Consider the following 20,757-nt stretch of genomic DNA (forward strand, 5'->3'; position numbering starts at 1 on the left):
AGCACCCAGGGTCTTCACCAGGCTGCTTGCAGTTGTGGAAACTCGCCTCAGAAAGGAAGACATTCATCATGTCATTCCCTATGTGGACAAGCCAGTTCCCAAGACCTAGTGTCTGCACACCTGTACCGAATGTGCAGCTTATTTCACAGCTTGGGCTTCTCCATGAACTTCAAGAGAGCCAGGTTTCACTCTCAAAGTCCCAGTGATTTATTGGAGTGGTCACACTCGCCTGGGCTGGGGTTTCCCAAAGAGGACAGAGTGGTGAACATCTATAAGATGGATCAAGTGTTCCAACCAGAGGCAAGGGTTCTAGCCTGGCCGGGCCTGTTCTGTGCCTGCTGTGCCTTATTGCCTTCTGCATCCATGTGATGCCAGAGTCCTAGCTGAGCATGAGGTCATTGCAGTGGCTTCTGAGTTCTCAATTATCTCCGTTTCTCGAAGTCTAGGTCAGAGTGTCCTGAGACCTGCAATGGTGGTCCCTGAATAACAACCAAGTGAGACTGGTCACAGATGCGTGCCTGAAAGGGTGGAGCGCTCACTTCCAAGACCTTATAGTGAGCGGCTTGTGGTCCTTATCAGTGTGCTGGGAGTGCATCAATTTATTGGGGCTGAGAGCGATTGGCCCTGGTCTCATTTCTCTCCCTTCTGTGAAGGGTAAGATGGTGTTGGTCTTGGCTGACAACTATGTAGCAATGCAGTACCCACACAAACTGGGTGGTGTTGGTTCCTTACCTTTATGCAGAGAAGCAATGTGACTGTGATTCTGGGCTCTGGAAAACCATGGATATCAGACTGTGGCCCATCTGGCCAGCAAGCAGAGCATGCTTGCAGATGCTTTGAGTAGACAGTCCTCAACCTCCGAGTGGGAGCTCTGCCAAGATGTTCTGAAGGATATTTTCTCCCATTGGGGTACTTTTCTGGTGGATCTCGCTGGTTCGGCTCTTCTCCAGGGAATTCCCTTGACGGGGAATGCCTTGGCAGCCGAGTGGGACTTCGACTTGCTCTTTGTGTTCCCACTGATCCTTGTCCTACCACTGTTTCTCAGGAGGCTACACCTGTTTGAGTCCACAATGATCTTGATCGCTCTGCAATGGGCCCAGAGAACGGGGTACGCAGAGTTGCTGGCCATTGCCATTTGCCATCCCTGGCACCTACTCCAGAGGATGGACCCCATCTCCCACTCAAGAGGGTTGTGTCCCGCACTCAAACCTCCACAGCCGGAACCTTGATTCCTGGCTGCTGAAAGGTTGAGGTATAAATAGTGTGATTTGTCAAAGGACGTTCTGGACCTGCTTCTCTTTGCTAGAAGGGCCGCCACCAAATACATCTAACCTGCAGGTGGTGCAGGATTTCAGCTTGGTGCTGGGAGGAGGATCCAGAGCCTTTTACTTGACCGACATACTCTATTTTAAATTGTCTGCTGTCGGTGGCCCATACTGGCCTCCAAAGTACAGTTAAGGGGTAGCCTGCAGCCATTTCAGTCTTAAAGAGGACCACGCAGCAGCCCCACAGTTATGCGATTCCTGAGGGGGCTTTCAAATAAGTGTAATCCATGTCAGCTTGTTCGAGCGTGCGATTTGAATTTAGTGTTAACATTTCTAATATGAGCTCTGTTTAAGCCCCCTTCATTCCTGTTACTTAATGGTGTGCAATAGGAGGACTGGTGATTGAGCGCCAGACGTTGTAAGTAAATTTCTTTACTTGGTGTTCTCCAAGGAGAAGGTGACTGAGAGTTAGACCATCCTTTCTTCCGAAGGGGGTCTCTGATTTGCATCTCTCGAAGATCCATATTCCTCTTTTTTATTTTTTCCTCCACCTCATCCTTTTAAGGCAGAGATGTTTCCGTCGGCTGGACCTGGTGCAGGCCCTCAACTACTATGTGTCTCAGGTTACAGGCCAGGAAGGGTGACCAGCTTTTTGTTGGTTATGCTGGTGCACCTGCTGGCAGGGCTGTGACTAAACAGACTTTGTCAAGGTGGTTTGTTCTCTGTATCTTGGAATGCTCTGAGGCTTTTGGAACGCAATCTACCTGGTTATTGGCTTCCACATCTTCTCTGCTTCGTGGAGTCCCTGTTCTGGACTTTTGCCAGGGAGTGACATGGGCTTCTCTGCACACGTTTGCAAAATATTACTGCTTGAATGCTCTCTGGTCAGGATGTACGTTTTGGCCGGGTGGTCCTTCAGAGCTTTCTAATGTAGGTAGTGTGCTTGCTATCCTCCCTCCTCTAGATCAGTGTACTGCTTTGGAAGTCTATCATAGATGAGAAAACCGTGGAAGGAATGAGTCATTAGAAGAACAAATGACTTGCCACTCAGTAATGTTCTTTCTGATGAACATTCCTCCCATGGATTGATTATCGCCCTCTCTACGTGCCCCTTTTGACACGTTCTAGGGAAAATGGGTGGGACTGAGCTCATGGGCGCAGTGGCTCTATATATATACCATCCCGGCGTCCTGTCCAGCATGGAGTGTAGAGGTATTGTGCACAGCCAATGGGCAGTGTGCTGTGCCTTCTGGTGCCAGAAGTGTTTCTGAAAAATAGATGGATATCATAGATGAGGAGTCCGTGGGAGGAACGTCCATCAGAAAGAACATTGCTGAGCGGTAAGTAATTTGTTCATCCAGCACATACTACACATTCCAATTAAGCCATCTACACATCCATGACCAGCACACATCAAACATCTGAACACCACACATCTCCAACCAGCCTTTAAAATCACTGTCCCTACTAATGCATCCTCATGGTGAGAACATCTGAGGCTCCTCTCTGGATACAAATACCATCCACAGAAGCAGGCCTGTACCCTGGTTCTTTCCAAATGCAGGCAATGCCATCTTTTATGTTCTCTCTCTCCCCACTAACCCATTCTCGCCTTTTTAAGGGCTTTTGGCACCAAGAGCTCAAACCAATAATTTAGCATGTCTCAGTGCTTGATGTACAAAACATGTTTACCTTTCTTGTCCCTACCTAAATTTTCCCCCAAGACTGTGTGGACAGTTACCTGGGTGGTTATCGCACCAGTCGGTCTCTGTAATTAGTTACTGCTAAGTTAAGCTGTACATACTTGAAATAAAGAGACTTAACTTTGCTCCTGGCTTCCACCGTCTCCTTACCTGTAGTGGTTGCTTCAGCTGTATACGAGTTGGTTACTTTGGTTCGACTAGAAAACGGACCCCTGTTCAACACTCTCTGGAGCAAGGAGCAACCACACCCCCTCCACCCAGGGAAGTGAGCCAGCAGTAAAGTATGATCTAGCCTTTGGGGATCTTTGTAGTGCTGCAGAAATAAAGGTTTCAGTTAAAGCAAATCCATCCTCACACCATTTGTGGGTGACCACCCCTGTAAGAACCGTGAAAGTCATACAAGTATAAAGGTTGAGCCAGTGCCAGGGCCTAGTTTTCACAGCTTCCAGAATGCATTGGAATATGGTGAATTTCCTTGTTAAGATCAGTATGGCGGTTCTAATCCAGGAACTTTGCTTCCCATGTGATACAGACTGCCAGTTGGATTTTTTGAGTTGGCGCTACCACTACTGTTGATCAAGAGCTGCTGTATTTATTTAGAGGGCTTTGTATTGTATATTAGCTGCTAAACACCCATAGTAAATTTAGAAACGTTGATAATTTACCTTTCAAATGGATTGTGTCCACGTATTCTTCATTTTATGATATTTCCATTTCCAGCTTCAGCTGCTTTGGAACTTTTTTCCAGCAGAGGGCCCTGCGCGTCGATGTTGGTCGATTCGATGTCCCTTAACCTCAATCCTGATGTCGACGTCATCGATGGTATAAAGCCTGCGCAGTGACGGTTGGCTTCATTTTCGTTTTAGAGAGAGAGAGAAAGAGAGAAAGAGAGGGAGAGAGCGAGAGAGAGACTCTGACTTGAGGCACTAGGTTGGTACAATTAAGGGGTATCTGGCATCGCTCTCCATTTTTAAGCACTCCTCTGAAGAGGTATCTTTCTTCAAGATCCCTCTTGTGATGCAATTCCCTCCTGTGGAAAATCAAGCCCTTCCTCCCTCTGGACAGCTTTAGATCCACTGTTTAAGCACTACTAATTTTGCACCTGGATGGTGACAATTCCCTCCTCAAAGTCCTCCCTTGTGCCCCTGAGAAGTGTTCTACACACGGCCACACGCCTCAAAGGTCTACACAGATAAGATAACATCAACCCGGCCCTCATAAACCTTCATTGGCTCCCACTGCACGCACTAATCACCTTCACGTCTTTCTGCATCATCTATAAGGCAGTCTACCTCAAGTCACCCAGCAACCTCGCAGAGAAACTCAGCATCTGCGGCGGACAGCACACCACCAGACGCCAGGATATGTGCAGACTTGAAATTGAAATTCAGTGCTGCAAAAAGGAAAACAAGCCTTTTCTGTCTACCCCACCTCCCCTCCACTCAAGACCATGGAACCTTCTCCCCGTCCACATCAGACTTGCCCGCCTTCTCCTACAATTCAGAAAAGAACTCAAGACCCACTGCTTCAAGGAGTTTCTCCTCCTCAACACCTAGGCCATCACAACTCCCTTCCCGTGCCACCTGCCTTGCTAGACGCTGCCTGCCACGCTCCTTCCTCCCTGCCCCCTTTACAGTTGTACCCCCTCCTCTGTGTCTCTCTGTACCCTATGCAACCAATACATATCTGTTCTGTTCCCTCAGAAAAGCGCTCTGCTATGCATCAGTATTGTTGGATACCTCTGTAAAGCGCTCTGTTGCTTCTCGAAGCTAGGTCAGCGCTCTCAATAAATACCATATTAATAATAGTTCCCCAATACAGGGGCAAGAGGGAAAATACCCTGTAAAATGTCAAAGAACTCTAATAATCACCCACAAGAAAACATAGAGCGGGGACTGAAACCTTCAACCCAAAGGGAAGATAATTACCAGCATCTTCGTTTTGGCAGTACTTGGCAAAGAAGTGAGCCAAGTCTGCCAGAAGAAAACCATAGAGACCTGTACCCACAAAGAAGATCAATATAACTTCTCTTCTTCGTGGCAGTACCTGACAGGTTAGGGAACCTGGTCTGCCATAACGAATATACTGAAAAAAGGTCAGGGGAAGGGAGTTATTCCTCCTGGTGATGAACTTGCAGCCAGAACGGTGCCATCCTGTTCAGGAGGAGGGAGTAATTCTCCTGGACCAAGAACATTTGTGCAACCTTTAGTTTAGTTACAAGTGTAAGGGACAGAGGGTAGGGATGTTTAGACACAGGACGGTGGACATTTTAATCTACAAAGACATCCTAACAGACCCATTAGCAATTTAGTTGAGGCTGGGAAACCCCTCATATATTAGAGAAAGATAGGTTTTCTCTTTACTTTTAGGCCTCCTGTGTGTGTCTCCTCCTTCTGCACCCTTACAATATGTTTAATGCCTGTGTATTCTATATGTAGTGTATGTCTAGCACTGCAATATTTATGATTGTATCAATGTAACTAACTTATATTCTTGTAGTTTTCATTCAATTTTTCATTGTAGTTCTAATTAGTCTTTTGAAATTCCATTCCTCATAATTCCCTCCAATGAGCGTGAACTAATAAGTAAAGCAGGATGATTGTGTGGAAGGCCCTGTTCAGTAAGTAAGCTTCACATATTCAAGATACAATACATCCTATTCTCTTATGCTTGCAATAGGAGAAAAGCTACTCGCTAAGTGAGTCGGGGACAGGAAACAAAGGCGTGAGGATGTAGATCTCGAAGGGACGGGAATGTACCTGGTGAGCAATGGTTTTACAGTGGCAACGCTAATATGTATGCTATAGTTTCTGTGAACAGATTTCAGTGAATTCTCCTGGCACCCCAAGTTTTTAAAGGAGGCAGCACGGATATATAGATGTTGTGGAGGAAATCCTCATGGTAGTGTTTTGGCACACGTATGTTAGCGTTTTACCCTGCCAATTCTAGTTTATAATATTGTTAAGGTGAAGTTGGATTGAAACATTTGCTACTGTTCTCGCTGTATCTTGTTTGCATTTGAGGTTCCAAAAAGTACATGGAAGGAGAGATTCAGTTGGTGTGTGTGCTCTTTCTAAAAGGCTTGCCATGTTTCAGGACTTCAAAGTTAAAAACACATCAGAAAGGGAGTGGTGGGTGAATACACTTGGGGACAAGTCTGGGCCTGTAGTGCTCTCCACTACTGTCTTTTCACAAGTATTGGGTGTTTGGCAGAATTGTGTGCAGTACCCTCTGGGACCACCACATACAATTAGGACTACAGGTGTAAGCAAAAACCAACCTTTGGTATAGGTCTGTACTGCACAGTTTTGTGGTAGCGAGCTGGGCAGCCAGGCTCATCTCAAGAGGGAATGTGAGCAGTACAAGAGGTTACACAGAGGTCTTACAATCACAGTGGTTCAAGTAGACACTTGTACTCAAGGTTTCTTGGTAAAACACTTATTAATTTATTACACAATCATTTAGAAAACATTTCACTAGAAGGATGCAACTTAATATCATACAGAAACACACTTCATTAGCAAACCAATACCTTTCTGAACAAATTAGGCTCACCTGAAATAGGAGCAAATGGCATTTCAGTTACTTTCAATGGGAGCAAAAAGAAACAAGTTAGTATATAGATCACAAATACTTTCTTCGGCAGTGCAAATAGTTATAGTTCACTAGAGGACTCGATTCAGTTCAATAGGCATAGGCCAAAGTCAATGGACTAGTGTCTTGAATAGGAAAGAGCAGTTCTTGAAGTTAACGGTAAAGTCTTTGTAAAGTTCTCAAAAATAGTTCGTACGAAAAAGAATCATATGTTGGGTCACAAGCTGATTAGGCCTGTAAGTTGGGAAAGTTCCACGAACTTCCACCGCGAGAGAAATGTTCTCTCACTCAGGTTGGCACAGTACCTTAGTGTGAAGCAAAAGATGCAGCTGAAGACGATGGTTCCTGGCAGTTCCTGCAGATCTCGCTGTTCCTGAGCCCCAGTTGTGGGGACAAGAGGGAGCACGTTGGGGGACTCCTGCACTGCAGGGGATCGTCGGAAAACGCTGACAAAATGGAGTCACTTCAGTTCGAGTAACTGTTCAAGCACACAAGCTGGTGTCATTCCCCCTGGTAATCCAGATTCGAGAATGGTATCCAGGTTGCTTACGAGTTGATTGGTCCCACCAACTCAAAGGACAAAGTCATCCTTGAAGGGGCTCTCTGTCGAGATGAACTTGGCAATTCGGACCTGCAGCGGGGCTTCACCGGGCAAACCAACAGTCCAGGAGTTGCAGCAGCCGTCCTCTTCCAACTCGTCTTCGGTTCATTTCGTTCCAGTGGTCGACTCTGCATTCCAGTCCAGAAGACTCGCCTTTTAAACTGTTTTCTCCCATTCATTGCAGCCTTGCTGCCACTCACCCAGAAGGATGGCTGTCCTTGCCGGACAGTCAGCCAGCCAATCACGCCAGAGTGCATTTGGGTCTCCTAGGAGACAAAGACAAGGAGTTTCACCTCCTGCCCACCCCAGACACTCAGACGCCAGAGGCGGTCTTCAGTTCTGAAGCCCGCCAAGGCATGGAAACAAAGGGACCAAACCTGGTTTGGCGCGCAGAGACAAATGCAAGAAGGACTTTTCCAAAAAGAAATGGCGAAAAAAGACCGGGACCCGTTTAAACAAAGTGGCTTAAGGAGCCATCTTGAAAAACATGGCTCCCGTGATTTTTAGCTACCGGTGTTCGCGGTTGGGAAAAATCATGTTAGTTTGTTCTAAAACCACGGCCACCAGCCATTTCGATAGGAAAGGCTACATAAGTTTCTAGACACAGGGATACTAGGTAACCACTCCAGCACTCTATAAGAAGATAGTGTGTGCTGGGTCTAGGAATTTAAATCGACTAATAGTCAATTTAACCTTGCATTCTCTGGGAAACAGTAGATTATCCCAGAGAAGGTATTTAAACCTTTGGGAGGTGTAGAAAGACACCCTCGTGTCACTGCACTGAGGGTGCTGTGTAACACACATGAAAAGGTGCCTATGGTGTTATCTTAAAACTCCATAATCAAAGAACACCAGTGTACAACATACATCAAAATACATGAGAGTGGGGAAAAAAGGCTCACACGCTTTCCAGGAAAAAAAATCAAGTCCTCAAAATCCAGCTAAGTTGCTGGGCGGGGGGTCTCGAAGGTGAAGGGAATTAGCACATTTATGAGAATACTCCCTAACATTGGCCAGTCAGCCTAAAGAACGCAGTTTGGACATTTTTTATTCATGCGGTCTCTTGACGTCATTTCTCCTTTTGGCACTGCCATTATGAGGGTTGTGTGGATCATTGGTTACTCATTTGTGAGCTGGGTAGCAGCACACCTCTGAAACCCAGACTTTGGATGAAGCATTCATTTGAGAAGCATTGTAGTGGACTAGTTTGGCATTGGGGTATTATGCCTTCCACACCTGAGAGAGATGATCAATGATGCCCTGCCAGGGATGATGTGCACACTCCAGGAAAGGAGAAGGCCATCAATGCATCCATCAGGAATATAAATGAGGACATTTTCAAATTGACTCTTGGAAATAGTTACTCCTAAAGTTGATGTTTCACAGAAATTTGGTACATCTGTCTAAAGGGGCACAGACTTGTTCATTGAGGACATTTGAACTTTTTACAAAGACGTTGTCATGTTGGGGGTTGTGGGGCTGGGTGGAGTCGGAATAATCACATGATCTATTCGTCCTGTGGTGATGCGCTTGCTGCATGAGTTTGACCAATAGTCATGGTAACTGTCGGCAGATACTGTGAAAATATTCCCCAGGAATGGGAGCAGGGGGGTCACTGACGAGGTTAGGTTGTACCTGCTGGCGCCATTCACTCACCATTGTCTTTCCAACGTGGCAACAAAAAGCTTTAAAGTTAGGAGTTCAGCATGCTTTCGATAAACCCTCAGGCGTTTCCCAAAAGGGTTGGTGGCCACAACCGTTTCATTATCCCCTGCGTGGTGCTGCGCCTTTTCAAGTTGTTTAGAGCGGCAAGTAGTCAAATATAAAAACATATTACAGAAAATCTGTCCTTATGCTTTAAAACTCAGAGTTGAATAGTAAAGTTGCAATAGGTTGCTTGGTGTGGTCTGTTAAAATATTTTATCAACTGGTTCTTAGAGACTGCGAGCAGCATTAGGTGAAATGTGGAAATCTTAGACGAGTTTTCATTCAGGTGTGGGTAATTTATTGAACATTTTAAAGGAAATTGTCTGCTAAGCATTGAGTGATGTTTTTGTAAATTGGAAGCCAAGGATGGTTATTGAAGTGACATTAATATGAGACATGCTTTTACGATTTTATTTTGAGCCAAGAGGCAGTTTACCAGAGAAAAACCTGTTTGAATATACACATGAAGGTTTGCCTGACTAGCTTCATGGAAGAGCAGTGAAAAACTCTGCTGTGGAGAACTGTTCCGAGAAGCTAAGAGGCCAACCATTCTTTTCCACTATATGCTAATAAGCAATTGATCTATTATGTTTTTCTAATGTCTTTGCTGATAAATAATTGCATTTGAGGGATAATCTGTTACTATTTCACCTATTAATGAACTTCAACACATTGCATTAAAGTACATTTTTGTTTTGACTGCCTTATGATACTAACTTTGCAGGACATCTGATTGGACCAGTACTATGCCACTCCTTTTGCAACTACATTGGATTTCCAGCCATCTTCACTGCGTGTGAGCACCCACAACGCTTCATCATCATCACCTTCTATGTACTAGGCATGGTCCTCTTCTTCTTGCTGCTACACCCTATGACTGACCCAGCTCTCTATGGGGACCTTCCCATCTGTCACCTGCTGCAAAGAGGCTCCAGTGACAGCTCCTGGCTCTGCTCATGAGTCTACTTCCCTGCCATTGATCTGTATCCTGCTGGATTTTGCCAATTGCGTGAAGGGGGATGACCCGTGGATTTTGATGACTCAAGGGAAAAGCAACACCGTGATTTGTCTTGAATTTGAAATGCGGAAGCGAACACATTTCCATTGGCTTGAAAAGAAGATTTATATGTTTTTAAAATATATACCGAAAGAATATATATTTTTGTACAGTAGAATAGACAAACCTCTATGTTGGGATGATTTGCTGAACTCAGGGGCTAACTTGAACTCTACACAGACAGCCCAAAAGCTATTTTCCTCTATGAAGTATTTCCTAATTCTATGTGATAGTGTCATCCCCGCTTGCTGACTCTTTTAGACATCGGGCATAGTTGTTTGCCTGCTAAATAAGCCTGTTGGAAAGAGGCAGAGAATTGGGTTTTTGTGGTTATCACCATGTATGTCGCAAGAAACCCATGATAGTTGAGGCAAATGAACAATAATGACAACAGACAATGCAACCAGTAAATAGCTGATCTTTCAAAAAAGACTGATAGGTTTTAGACTACTAAATTTGCTCTTTTCTCCTATACACCACCTGTTAGCTTTTTATCATAAGCTTTGACATTACACCTATATTATTTTGATGGTGTAACTGAACATCAATTTGTATTAATTCGATGATTTCCACCTCCAGTAATTAGTCATAAATGTATCCAGAAAAGGTGTTGAGAGATGTTATCCAGTGATCTATCTATCTCCGGAAGCAAATTACATCATGGATCAAAACATCTTTACGTATAGAGTTTTTTAATTAATCCAAGCAGATATTTGTTTATACTGGGATGCTTGCCTCCTGACACTGTCTATTTTATATTTTAAAAATGTGCTACTTAAATGCTCAGAAATCAATTAAATCTCATTAAAAGATAATTTATTTGCAGTGAAAAACACAGCCACATTAACATTCCAAAACGTGTGTGCCAGAGTGGTCATTGCAGATCATAATTGACACCCCAGTTGGGTAACTGTGTCTTTCTCTTTGCCTCTTTTCCCACTTCCCTCAATGTTCTGAAAGTCAACTGTAAAAAGTATTGAATTTGTGGGACAGGTTTTACTAATTTATCTCAGGGTTTTGAAGTTAGCAGGATTTCCTGAAGTCCAACTAATCTTTAGTCTTACCTCTAATGAGCTGCCCTGGATTTGCCCAAGCTCCCATTGCCCTTAGGTTTTTGGATCTAAAATTCCTTCTGTGGCTAACCATGCATGTTTACAGCATTGTGATGTACAACCTGCAGTGTTACCTTTGTAGAAAGTGACATCGTGCCATACCATTTGATGTAAATAATAGATCTTACATTTCTAGCCTTACCCAGGAGATACTTTTTCGTTGAAGCATCACTCTGCGTCAAAATGTATGCCTGAATATTTTTTCTAGAAAATGTACCTATCCCTTGTTGTCTGGAAAATAGTATCACTTATCGATACTCCCTTTCCTTCCTACTTGTTTAAACTTCCTGTGGTGCAGGGTGGTTGCTCCACAAACCGACTTCCTAATTGCCGTTATTGATGATTTTCACAAATGAAGTACTGATTTGACTGCATCTTCCAATTGGACCAGGTCTTCAGGCCTTTCTCGCTTTTCAGTCTTTGCAGACTGTAGAAGACATTAAGTAACTCCCCCCTATGGGTCTCTGACATAACAGACCACTTTTATCCTCTTTCAGCCTGGTTTCACATATTGGAATCCCCCTCACCTTACCACAATTGGTTATTCTCCCTACCATTTCCCTCCCTTGCTGATGCAGAATTGGCTTTGTTTATATGGACGTGTCAGGAATTGGCAGCTGTTGGGATCCAGACTTTGGACACACACACACCCGTCTTTCTTTCCACTGCATTGCCATGTTGCTTATGCTAGTGGTCTCCCATCTCTGAGGCAAAGTACTGAGCCTGACTACCTATGGCTCACATGTTTGCACCCTCCGTTTACAGTCTCCCTCTTCTTCTTCCATGGAGGAACCTCTCGGGTTTTTGGTGCACTCTGATATCACCTTCTGGCAGGATCGGGTGTTGATGCGGTTTCCTGCAGAACAGTGTAGTGTCATGGGCCCCTTCTGCCTGAACACTGTGATGTGAACTTCTGTACCCATCTCTCACAGCAGTGACCCCTCCCTTCTCGGCAGCGCAGTCCTCTTTCCCTATATGGCATCTATCTCCCATGTGGTGCTGACTTCAGTGCCTCCCTCTCGTGTGACTGACGCAGGTTTACTTGCCACAGACGACAGAAACATCCTTTAGTGATGTTGCTCTGCTATTATCAGTCCATATAACTTGAAGCTCTTCGTTTTGAAGAAACATGACTGGTCTGACAAACCATGTCTGATGATATCCCTTCATGTTACGTAGCAACTGTGTCGGACTGCAAGATAATTCCTTGTATACTCACGCCTCACTTAACTTCACAATTCTGGTGTGTTCACATTATTCCCAGAATTATCTGAACTGCCTCCGCACCCCCCATTGAAATCTGTCAGAACCACCAATTATATTTGCAATGTCTTGCTTTTCTTAATTTACTCAATTATTGTAGGCCCGTCTGATAGATGAATGGCAAAACCTGCAAAAAACAGCCATGCTTGGAAAAAAGGCTACTCTCTATTGAGAAATCCTTTAAGGGGCAAACCTTACTGATGTCTTGCTGCAGATAGTGGTCCTTGCTCAGTACTCGCACAGTCGTCCATATCAGGTCATGAAAAACAGACCTTCTAGAGAGTGTAATCGTGTTGAATGTGGAGGTCGGTCTGTCCTCTTAACCATGATTGAGGGCCACATTTAGGTTTGACTGGAGCTCATGATGAGACCAGTAATGGGCCACTGCATAAACTGTGCCAGACAGTCTATTGGTAGTAGTGTTTAATAATACTGAGACTTCAATCCACCATGATTGACAGAACTGTTTAAATCTCTTTACAAAGTATCCAAACAGCAGGATGTCCTGGGCGTGGTGACCACTCTCAATTTGCAAGAGGCTATTTGCATGCATTCGTGCAGCAGACTAGTGATTCACTGAACCACGAGCATGGAAGTGGGCTACAGCATTTTTAGGCAATTTGAACTCAGTTGCCCTAAAATGGTCCAAGCAACTTGGAGACATGTGATCATTTGTCTGACGAGACCCATGAAAACTGCCTTACCAAAGCTGCAAGAATTGCTCGTCCCAATTCTGAGTACTTGCTTCACTGGGGAATTTGTTCATACCTCAACGAGGCAAAATGAGTAAACATTGTAACCATGCTGTTTGCTTCTCACAGGGTTCTCTGTTGCTGTAAGCTTCATCTATCCTTTTCACTACGCATTACTGACCAGGAAGTAAGAGAAAACAGACGGCACGTCCACAAAATTGGGGCACAAAAGAAATAGTTACAGAAATGCAATAATGAAGTGCACCATCGATGGGACAATGAAAGCAATGGTTTGCAGTACGATTCATTTGAAGATCTTTGCTAAAACACTGCGAAACAATAAACGAGGTGTCTAAAATGCCAAATAATTCATTCATGTAGAATACAGGTGCTCAACAAATGTAGTGCTTGCCTAAGATTATAATGTTGCACAGCAATCGGTCTCCCCTCCCCACAGATTGCTATCCTATCGCTTATGGTAGCTTCAGAAACAGTTTGTATGTGGTGCTCTACTGAAACGAAGAAAGTGCTCACATTTAGCAATCCTTAACAGCGCATACCTTTTAATCTATGCGATCCCATGGCTGAAATGTCAGTTTTGAGCAGACATTCACTACTTTAAGTGTAAATGGAGGGTATGTAGCCTAGTGACTAAGTTTGGAAACTGAACACTCGGATTAGTCTACCTGCTCCAGCACTTTTTCTGAAACGTGTGCAATTGTGGGCTTATCACTTTATCTGTGTGCCAAAGATAGTAAACTTACGTAAATAATAGTCAATGGCACAGAGTGTGATCTGCTTTTGTTTGTTATATGTCGAATATCACCACTACATCATGGTTTATATAAAGCCCACATACCACATTTGTTCTTTGCACAGCACCTCTTGTATGAGAAGCTCATGCAAGGTTCATTATTTTCTCTAAAGCCCTCTGCTGCGCCTTGGAGCTTGGTATAAACGCCAACACATACCTTAAATACGTATTTATTTTTCAAAAAACATCTTTTTAAAAAGGGCACTCTCGGAATAGTGCATTTTTTTTTCTTCCAGCGACTAGAATGTTATTTTTGTTCACAAAAAAACTATTGTGTTCCCCATCAGGAAAATTAAGTATTCATTCATCCTTTAGCAAAGGTAAATCCCCAATTTTCTTTTATCTATATATTGCCGTGCATGCTTTTGGGTGCTACCTTGTGACACCTGTTGCATGGAATTTGTTCACGAATAGTAGCTCATGCCTTTACTTTTAGTACATTGCCTTTAGCCCCACCTTCAATCCCTTCCTTCTCTACTTCTTGTAACTAACAGCTTATTTGCACCTGCTCCAGCCAGTGACAGGACTGGCCCTACCTTCAGTAAAATCGCCCACCCCAACCTTCAGTGATCATTCAAGCTGTACAAAGCTGTACAAGCCTTTAGGCTTTTCCCTCTCTTAAATCAGACTACCATTCCTCACCTCTGTATTGTGCTAACTTTCTACCCCACCATCATTTCACCTGTCACCCAGACGTATTTTGACCCACTCTTTGCTCTTTATCACTTTTCGGCTTCCCCGGCTCATGATGCAGCAGCAGAGTCATAACTAGGTTGCAAGAGCACAGTGCTCCCAATTAAACAAATGCTAATCAAGCAGTCGGAGCCTCCTGTACCAGAACAACTTTGGTTTAATGATCCTGTTAGAATTGTGTGCATGTGTGTGTACAAAGGCAAAATGTGTTGACAAAAATTTAGTAAATCTTCACTTTATGAATGATTGTGAATCTTAACACTTCCCCAACAATTGAGGCCATTGAATAGCCACTTGTATATCTTTCTTGATTTCTGAGTATACAGTATTTGTTTAGCAAAAGTGATTCAAATGTTTACTTTTGTAAACCATGAAAATGATGTGCTTAGTCATGCTTTAAAAACAAATGAAAAGCACTCCTTTCTACTTGCTGATGTAGATAGCGGAATGGTGGTGATCATCTTTTTTTAAATCGGGAGCTCACTTGACTCGTTCTCCTACCCTCCCCCAACTCCCTTTTTGAAGTTTTTGATCTGTTGCATCTTGTTCACTTGACAATGCTACAGACCCCCGTTACATACAGAATAGTTCAAGGGGGATCCAAGAGATGATGCTTAGAATGGTTCTGCACGCTACATGCATGGAAAAGCTTCCGAGTGTGGTTTCCTTATTCTCTGTGGATGAAGTCATTTTCAGCCTTGTTTATCTTGCACTGGTTTGGACTCGCTGGCGAGCAGACTTGTTTATGTAGGAGATAAGGCAGAGTTTACAAGAAATACTTTCTATTTTTACCCAAAATGTATAATGTATAATGAATAGCAATATTAATCAGTCAAGGACCTTCTCACCAGTTGGTTGGCCCCAAGCTATGTTATGCATGCTCGCATTGCTCAGGATTCAAAACAGTCCCAGAGAGCATTCTGGGAATGGTAGTTTGTGTATTTATCACTGACTAAAAAACAAAGCATCTGTAGAGAGATGGTACCCTGCTCCTTCCTAGCAGGGCTTATGGATAGAGATAAGGTCTCTCGAGTCTGATTGGTGCACTTCAGAGTTTGCAAATTGGAATTAGTCCTCACAGCATGATATGAAATTCAGCATTGCTGCTTATTTTTCGAAACACAAGTGTCCAACTGAGGCACGAGGACTCAGTGAGATACTTCTGACTGGCCTCATATTAGATAATTGAAAGACTTGGCCAAATAGAAATTAAATAATCTTTTAAATGATATGCTGTTCATTGAAATATAATTCTATACTATAGTGTTGCAATAAGCATATCTTAGTTCGCAGGTCGGTTTAGTTCATTGCTACTGAAAAACTCTTTGGTGTTCAAACACCTTAGTGTTACACCAGGGATATTTGGGCAAAGCAGATTCTTATTGTTTGTGTGGACAGTACAGTATCCCTTCTGTCTGCTTGTTTTACCTAGAATGCATACCCCACGCTCAGTTTTGGGACAACGCACAGAGCATGAAGCATAAATGTGAAATAATTGTTCATGTGTATATAGATGTTTAATGTTTTTTCTGACACAGCAAAATAGGCATATCTTAAGTTCCAAGTCACCAGACACAATCTTAAGTTTCCAAAATACAGTTTATTGGGGGGGAATTATATAATCGGGGATGTTTTGAGATCTAAATGTTTTACAAACCTTTAAGGTCAGAATGGTGTTTTTTTGTCTAAAATTAAAGAGCATATTCTTTTGTTAACATGTCAGTCTTGCCCTGTTTTGGTTAGACAGGAAAAGGTCTAAGCGAAACTGCAAATCCATTCCTGCATCATGTTGTTTTGGGATTTAGTGCTGATCCCCATTTCCTCTGAAAACCAAGTGTAATGTCGATGTTTATTTGCATGCAAGTGTAATTGTTATGTTTCCTTCCAATTGCTACTGACCTGCATTTAGGGACGATCACTTCCTATTTCTAGCCAGTCACCACATGGATGGATACCATAATAAAAATACCTTTCTGAACTCGAGCACAGTAAATCTCAACCTGCCCTACTGCTGCAGATAGCTTGTGCTATGATGCAGCACCACATTCTGACAAAGGTTAAATTACCTTACTTGACTGCCTCCACCTTGCCCACCAACATATCTCAATAGGTTGGGTGCTGTGACCATCTTCCTGTATTACGGTATACATTTTCACTCGCTAAGTGCATACTTCTCATCGTGATTTTCTTTTTTTTTTTCTCCACATGCCGGGATTTTATAGGGAAAGAACTATATATTGTGTCTTTATATACAAAAACAAATCTATTTTCAGAATTGGCCAGATTTGGTGATGGGTGCAAAAACACATATTTTCTTGAGGACAGAGAAATAAAACTGAATTTGAGTTTGAGAGATGTAAAATATTATTACAAAGGTAACTTAAAAATATTTACATGTCGGATAACTATGTTCGAATAAAGTTTCATTTTACAACTATTTGGTGGTGGTCCTTTTTTCTCCTGTTGAATTTGTTTGCCACTGAGATTTGGGTTGCAGTGTACAAATAATTACAGTACATTTACAGAATAAAAATTCACATTTTTGTATCGGATCAACACATTTGATGAATATTTGATGCCTACTGCATATATTTTTAAGCCAAATCTTCTGGATATCCCAAAATGCTCTGTGGGTTTGAATTACTCGTTCATTTCTATATTCCAAGCTCATGCTTTGGGGTGTAATCAATGAGCTTCCAGATTATGTCAAACTAATAGTTTGGACATAAAAGAATTGTGCTGGAGCCCATAATCCTTTTAACTCTCTACATAGAAGTCTTGACTGATTTCAACAATGATCTAGTGACTCAGTAAAATGTAAAACTTTAAAACTGCAAGTGTCCTTTTCAGGTCTAATCTACTTTTGTTTCTTTTTAGTAATAAAGAAATGGCTAGTGTTTAAAATGTACACATTTCCATTGTAAAAAAAACCTATTTCTTTGGATCTCTCTACAAACTCACTGGGAACACTGTTCAACTCCAATGTATTTGGATCACTTGTCTAGGCAATAAATCATTCAAATGTTACTTTTTCTTTCTTTTTCATGAAAATGTGTGAACTGCAGACAAAATTGTTTAAAGATTAATATATTTTTCCAATAAAGGAGCCATGGAATTGCTTACAATGATTTCCATTTACTGCTTTTTTTTCAAATGTCCCAGCTTGAAGAACGGGAATAGCTGTGTTCAAACTATTAAAGCCGAGCTGTGGGGGATCACCTTGAACTGGATAACACAGCCCTTTTAAGATGAGTAGCAATTACCCTGGAGATGGACGGGGATGCAGATTTGTATTCATACATCAATAATCAAAATGACTCAAATAGTTGGTAAAAGGAAAATTGTTTTAATATCAATTATCTAAAACGGGGAGTACAATGAACATCAACAAATCACTCGGTCCTCTTACTCCATGCATTCTAGAAAAAAACAGATTTTATACACAACTCTTAACCTACGTGTTTACTAACGTCAACCTACGTGGCAAACTACAAAAACCTAGAAGTATGGGTGATTGGCTCTGAGTGAACATCTAAGTATACGATCCATACTAGTCTAAAAAAGTGTGAATATGGGATTGGTTACTTAACATCAGGTTAGGCAACTAAGCCCTCCCCTAAAAATGACAACTATGAATGTCACTAAATGTATGACGTCCTATTGGTTTACAAAACTGTAGGACCCCCTAATTACACGGTGCCCTACAATTGGTTGGCACTCTAACCTCCGTCAGTACTTTTCCACCTAGGTCTAGCAGCATGCAGGCTGGCCATCCAGGTGCTGGTGAGCCTGCTTTAACCATTGCTTTGCACCAGTTAGCATATCAATCCATCATCACTTCAGTGGTCTACTGTCAATTAGGCTTTGAAGCTAGGCCTTGAGAGTGTTCTTAGCTCTGAGAAATTCAGGGAGTGAAAGCACGCTATGCTATCGTGCGTAGGTGTGACCATCTCGTTTGTCCAACTTCATCCTTCTACATGACTGGAGACCATGGAATCGAGCGTCTAGTGCTTTTTAATAGACCTCTGATGTCTTCCTTGTTTTGTTCATGCCTTCTGAACAGGAGTTCTGTTCTTTTTCGCACTATTTGTATCCAATGTCTGTTAACTCCAGTTTGATAAGACCTTGGCTTCTTTGGCTCATCCAGCCTTGTCTGCTGAGTTTCACTTTGTAATTCAATTTGCTTTTCAACTGCGACTCTCTTGGAAATGAGACTTTCTCTGTCTTCTTGCTTAAGTCCAGCACTGCTATAATGCGTAGTGTAAACATCCATCCTTTACTTGTCCATACGTATGTGTGTGTGTGTGTATGTATATATATATATATATATAAATATGCTTGCTACAATTTATTCACTAAAAAGCTAGCCTCAAGGTTACTTTGCTTGCATTTCATTTGCATCTGTACACGTCTAACATAGCTTGATGTCTTCATCTGTTCTTTGGCTTGAGCGTCTTCACCTGATCCCAAGATGTCACTTATCGACTTTCTTGATGCCTTATAGAATATCTGCATTCTCTGGGTTCTGCATCTCTTTTAAGCACATCGGTTCAGCTCTGTGTGATGTTTACTTGGTGATGGTTGGTGACGTCACCATTCTTCCTTACAATTTATTTGCTCTGCTTCTTCAGAAATCTCATTTAAACAAGCAACATATTTCCTCGTATGCAGGTATGGTTTCCTCAATGCTAATCTTGCCTCCAGGATTCCTTTTGGCCTTTGTCATTTCTACTGCTCTCTGTATGTTACATACTCTGGTTTCCAACATACAGGTAATGGGGGCGGAACAGTGGAGGTTGGGGTACTTGGCTCCTCCTCTACTCTCCCCCCACTGGCCAATTCATCGCCCACACTCACATCAGCCTTTACATCCAAGCATTCAGGTCTGATGAAAAGCTTCTTTGGAATCCATATCTTTATGACATCCTTCAGGCATCCTGCTGTTTTCACATGCTCATCCTTGTTCCACGTCATGAGCATGCATTGTCCATGTGGACTGCAATAGATCCTTCTTCCTACATACTTCTTATGATTCTTTGGATACACAAACTTCATCCCCTCAGCTGCATGAATACTGGCCTTCACAAAGTCTCTGATTTCACCATCTGTCAGGTTTTTGGCTTTCCATCTTGGTTTGACATCAGTCATGATCTTCATCCCTATGGCTTTTTTTGCTCTCTTCTTGCATTGTGAGATTATCAACTTGATCACACAGAATCCAAGTAATATCATAACTATTAGGGCTCCAAGGAACTTGAAAATGTCTGCCATCCATTGTGGAACCCAAGAAAAGAGCAATCCAAACCAACTGTCATCAGCAATGTCTTCAACCTTGTCTATCATCTGACCATGGAGCTTTGTCAGCATGTCTATGGCCTCTGTCAAGGTTCCATTCTTGTAATCATGAGAAGGTATAAATGTTCAACATGATGCTCCAATTTTTGCACAAACGCCTTCATCCATAGCTGTAATCTTATCCAAGACATCTGTTCTGAAGAGTCATCAGTCGTATGGCTCTCATCTCGTCTCTGATAGCATTGCATCCCTTTATAGTAGTATTGATCGTCTGTAGCAATTCCCATCTGTTAAACTGCAGCCATTTGGTATTTGCTCCAACCTGGATTCTCGACATGAAAATAAAGGTAAATACTGATGAAGTCTGGCTGAACAGCCTGTGCTCATATGAAATAGCATCAAAAGCTTCTATGGATTTTGGTGAAAAATAGTTCTATCTCTTCATCCTCTTCCATCAGCTCCACAGATCTCTTCTTCCTCAGGTGAGCATCTGCTTTTGGGAAACTGTCAAGGTGTAAGTCACTTTTTGGAATCGCCAGTGCCTGAACATGGACATTCACTAATGAGCATCGTCCTCCCCAATCCTTGGGTATCTTCATGTACACCCTGGATCCACAAGTCCAATAGTAATCCATGGTTACTGCTGTTCCATGTATCATTCCTGGTACATCAAATATTCTAACACAGTTCTGATTCTCTCCAACGTTTCTTGTGCCATTATTTTTGAAGCACCGCTTTGAACTTTCCAGTGGCACTATCTGCAAGTGTCCTCCTCTGTCTTCGACCCAAGTCAGTAGCTTAGCAACACTTGGCCATAATGGCCTATAGCAATTCTGGACGATGTCAATGACCGGATTGTAACAACCAATGACCACACAGGCTCTGCAAATTACCACTCCTCCTTCCCATCCGTCTGGTGATGACACTGATCCCCAGATCTGCATTTGGCCTCTGTTCTTCC

General features: G+C 42.7%; 1 protein-coding gene across 3 annotated transcripts in view; it reads left to right on the forward strand.

Annotated features, from left to right (window-relative positions):
• The window catches only part of RCE1 (Ras converting CAAX endopeptidase 1), a 253,422-nt gene extending 236,484 nt beyond the window's left edge, over positions 1-16,938 (forward strand). For all 3 annotated transcript variants that reach the window (XM_069644759.1, XM_069644760.1, XM_069644761.1), the window contains one exon: positions 9,595-16,938. In XM_069644759.1, coding sequence (XP_069500860.1) covers positions 9,595-9,830 — 236 coding nt within the window. In that variant the 3' untranslated portion in view covers positions 9,831-16,938. The remainder of the gene's footprint in view (positions 1-9,594) is intronic.
• The last annotated feature ends 3,819 nt before the right edge of the window (positions 16,939-20,757 follow it).

This window comes from Ambystoma mexicanum, chromosome 2p (assembly GCF_040938575.1).
Source record: "Ambystoma mexicanum isolate Mex_15411 chromosome 2p, UKY_AmexF1_1, whole genome shotgun sequence".
Classification (NCBI taxonomy): Eukaryota; Metazoa; Chordata; class Amphibia; order Caudata; family Ambystomatidae; genus Ambystoma; species Ambystoma mexicanum.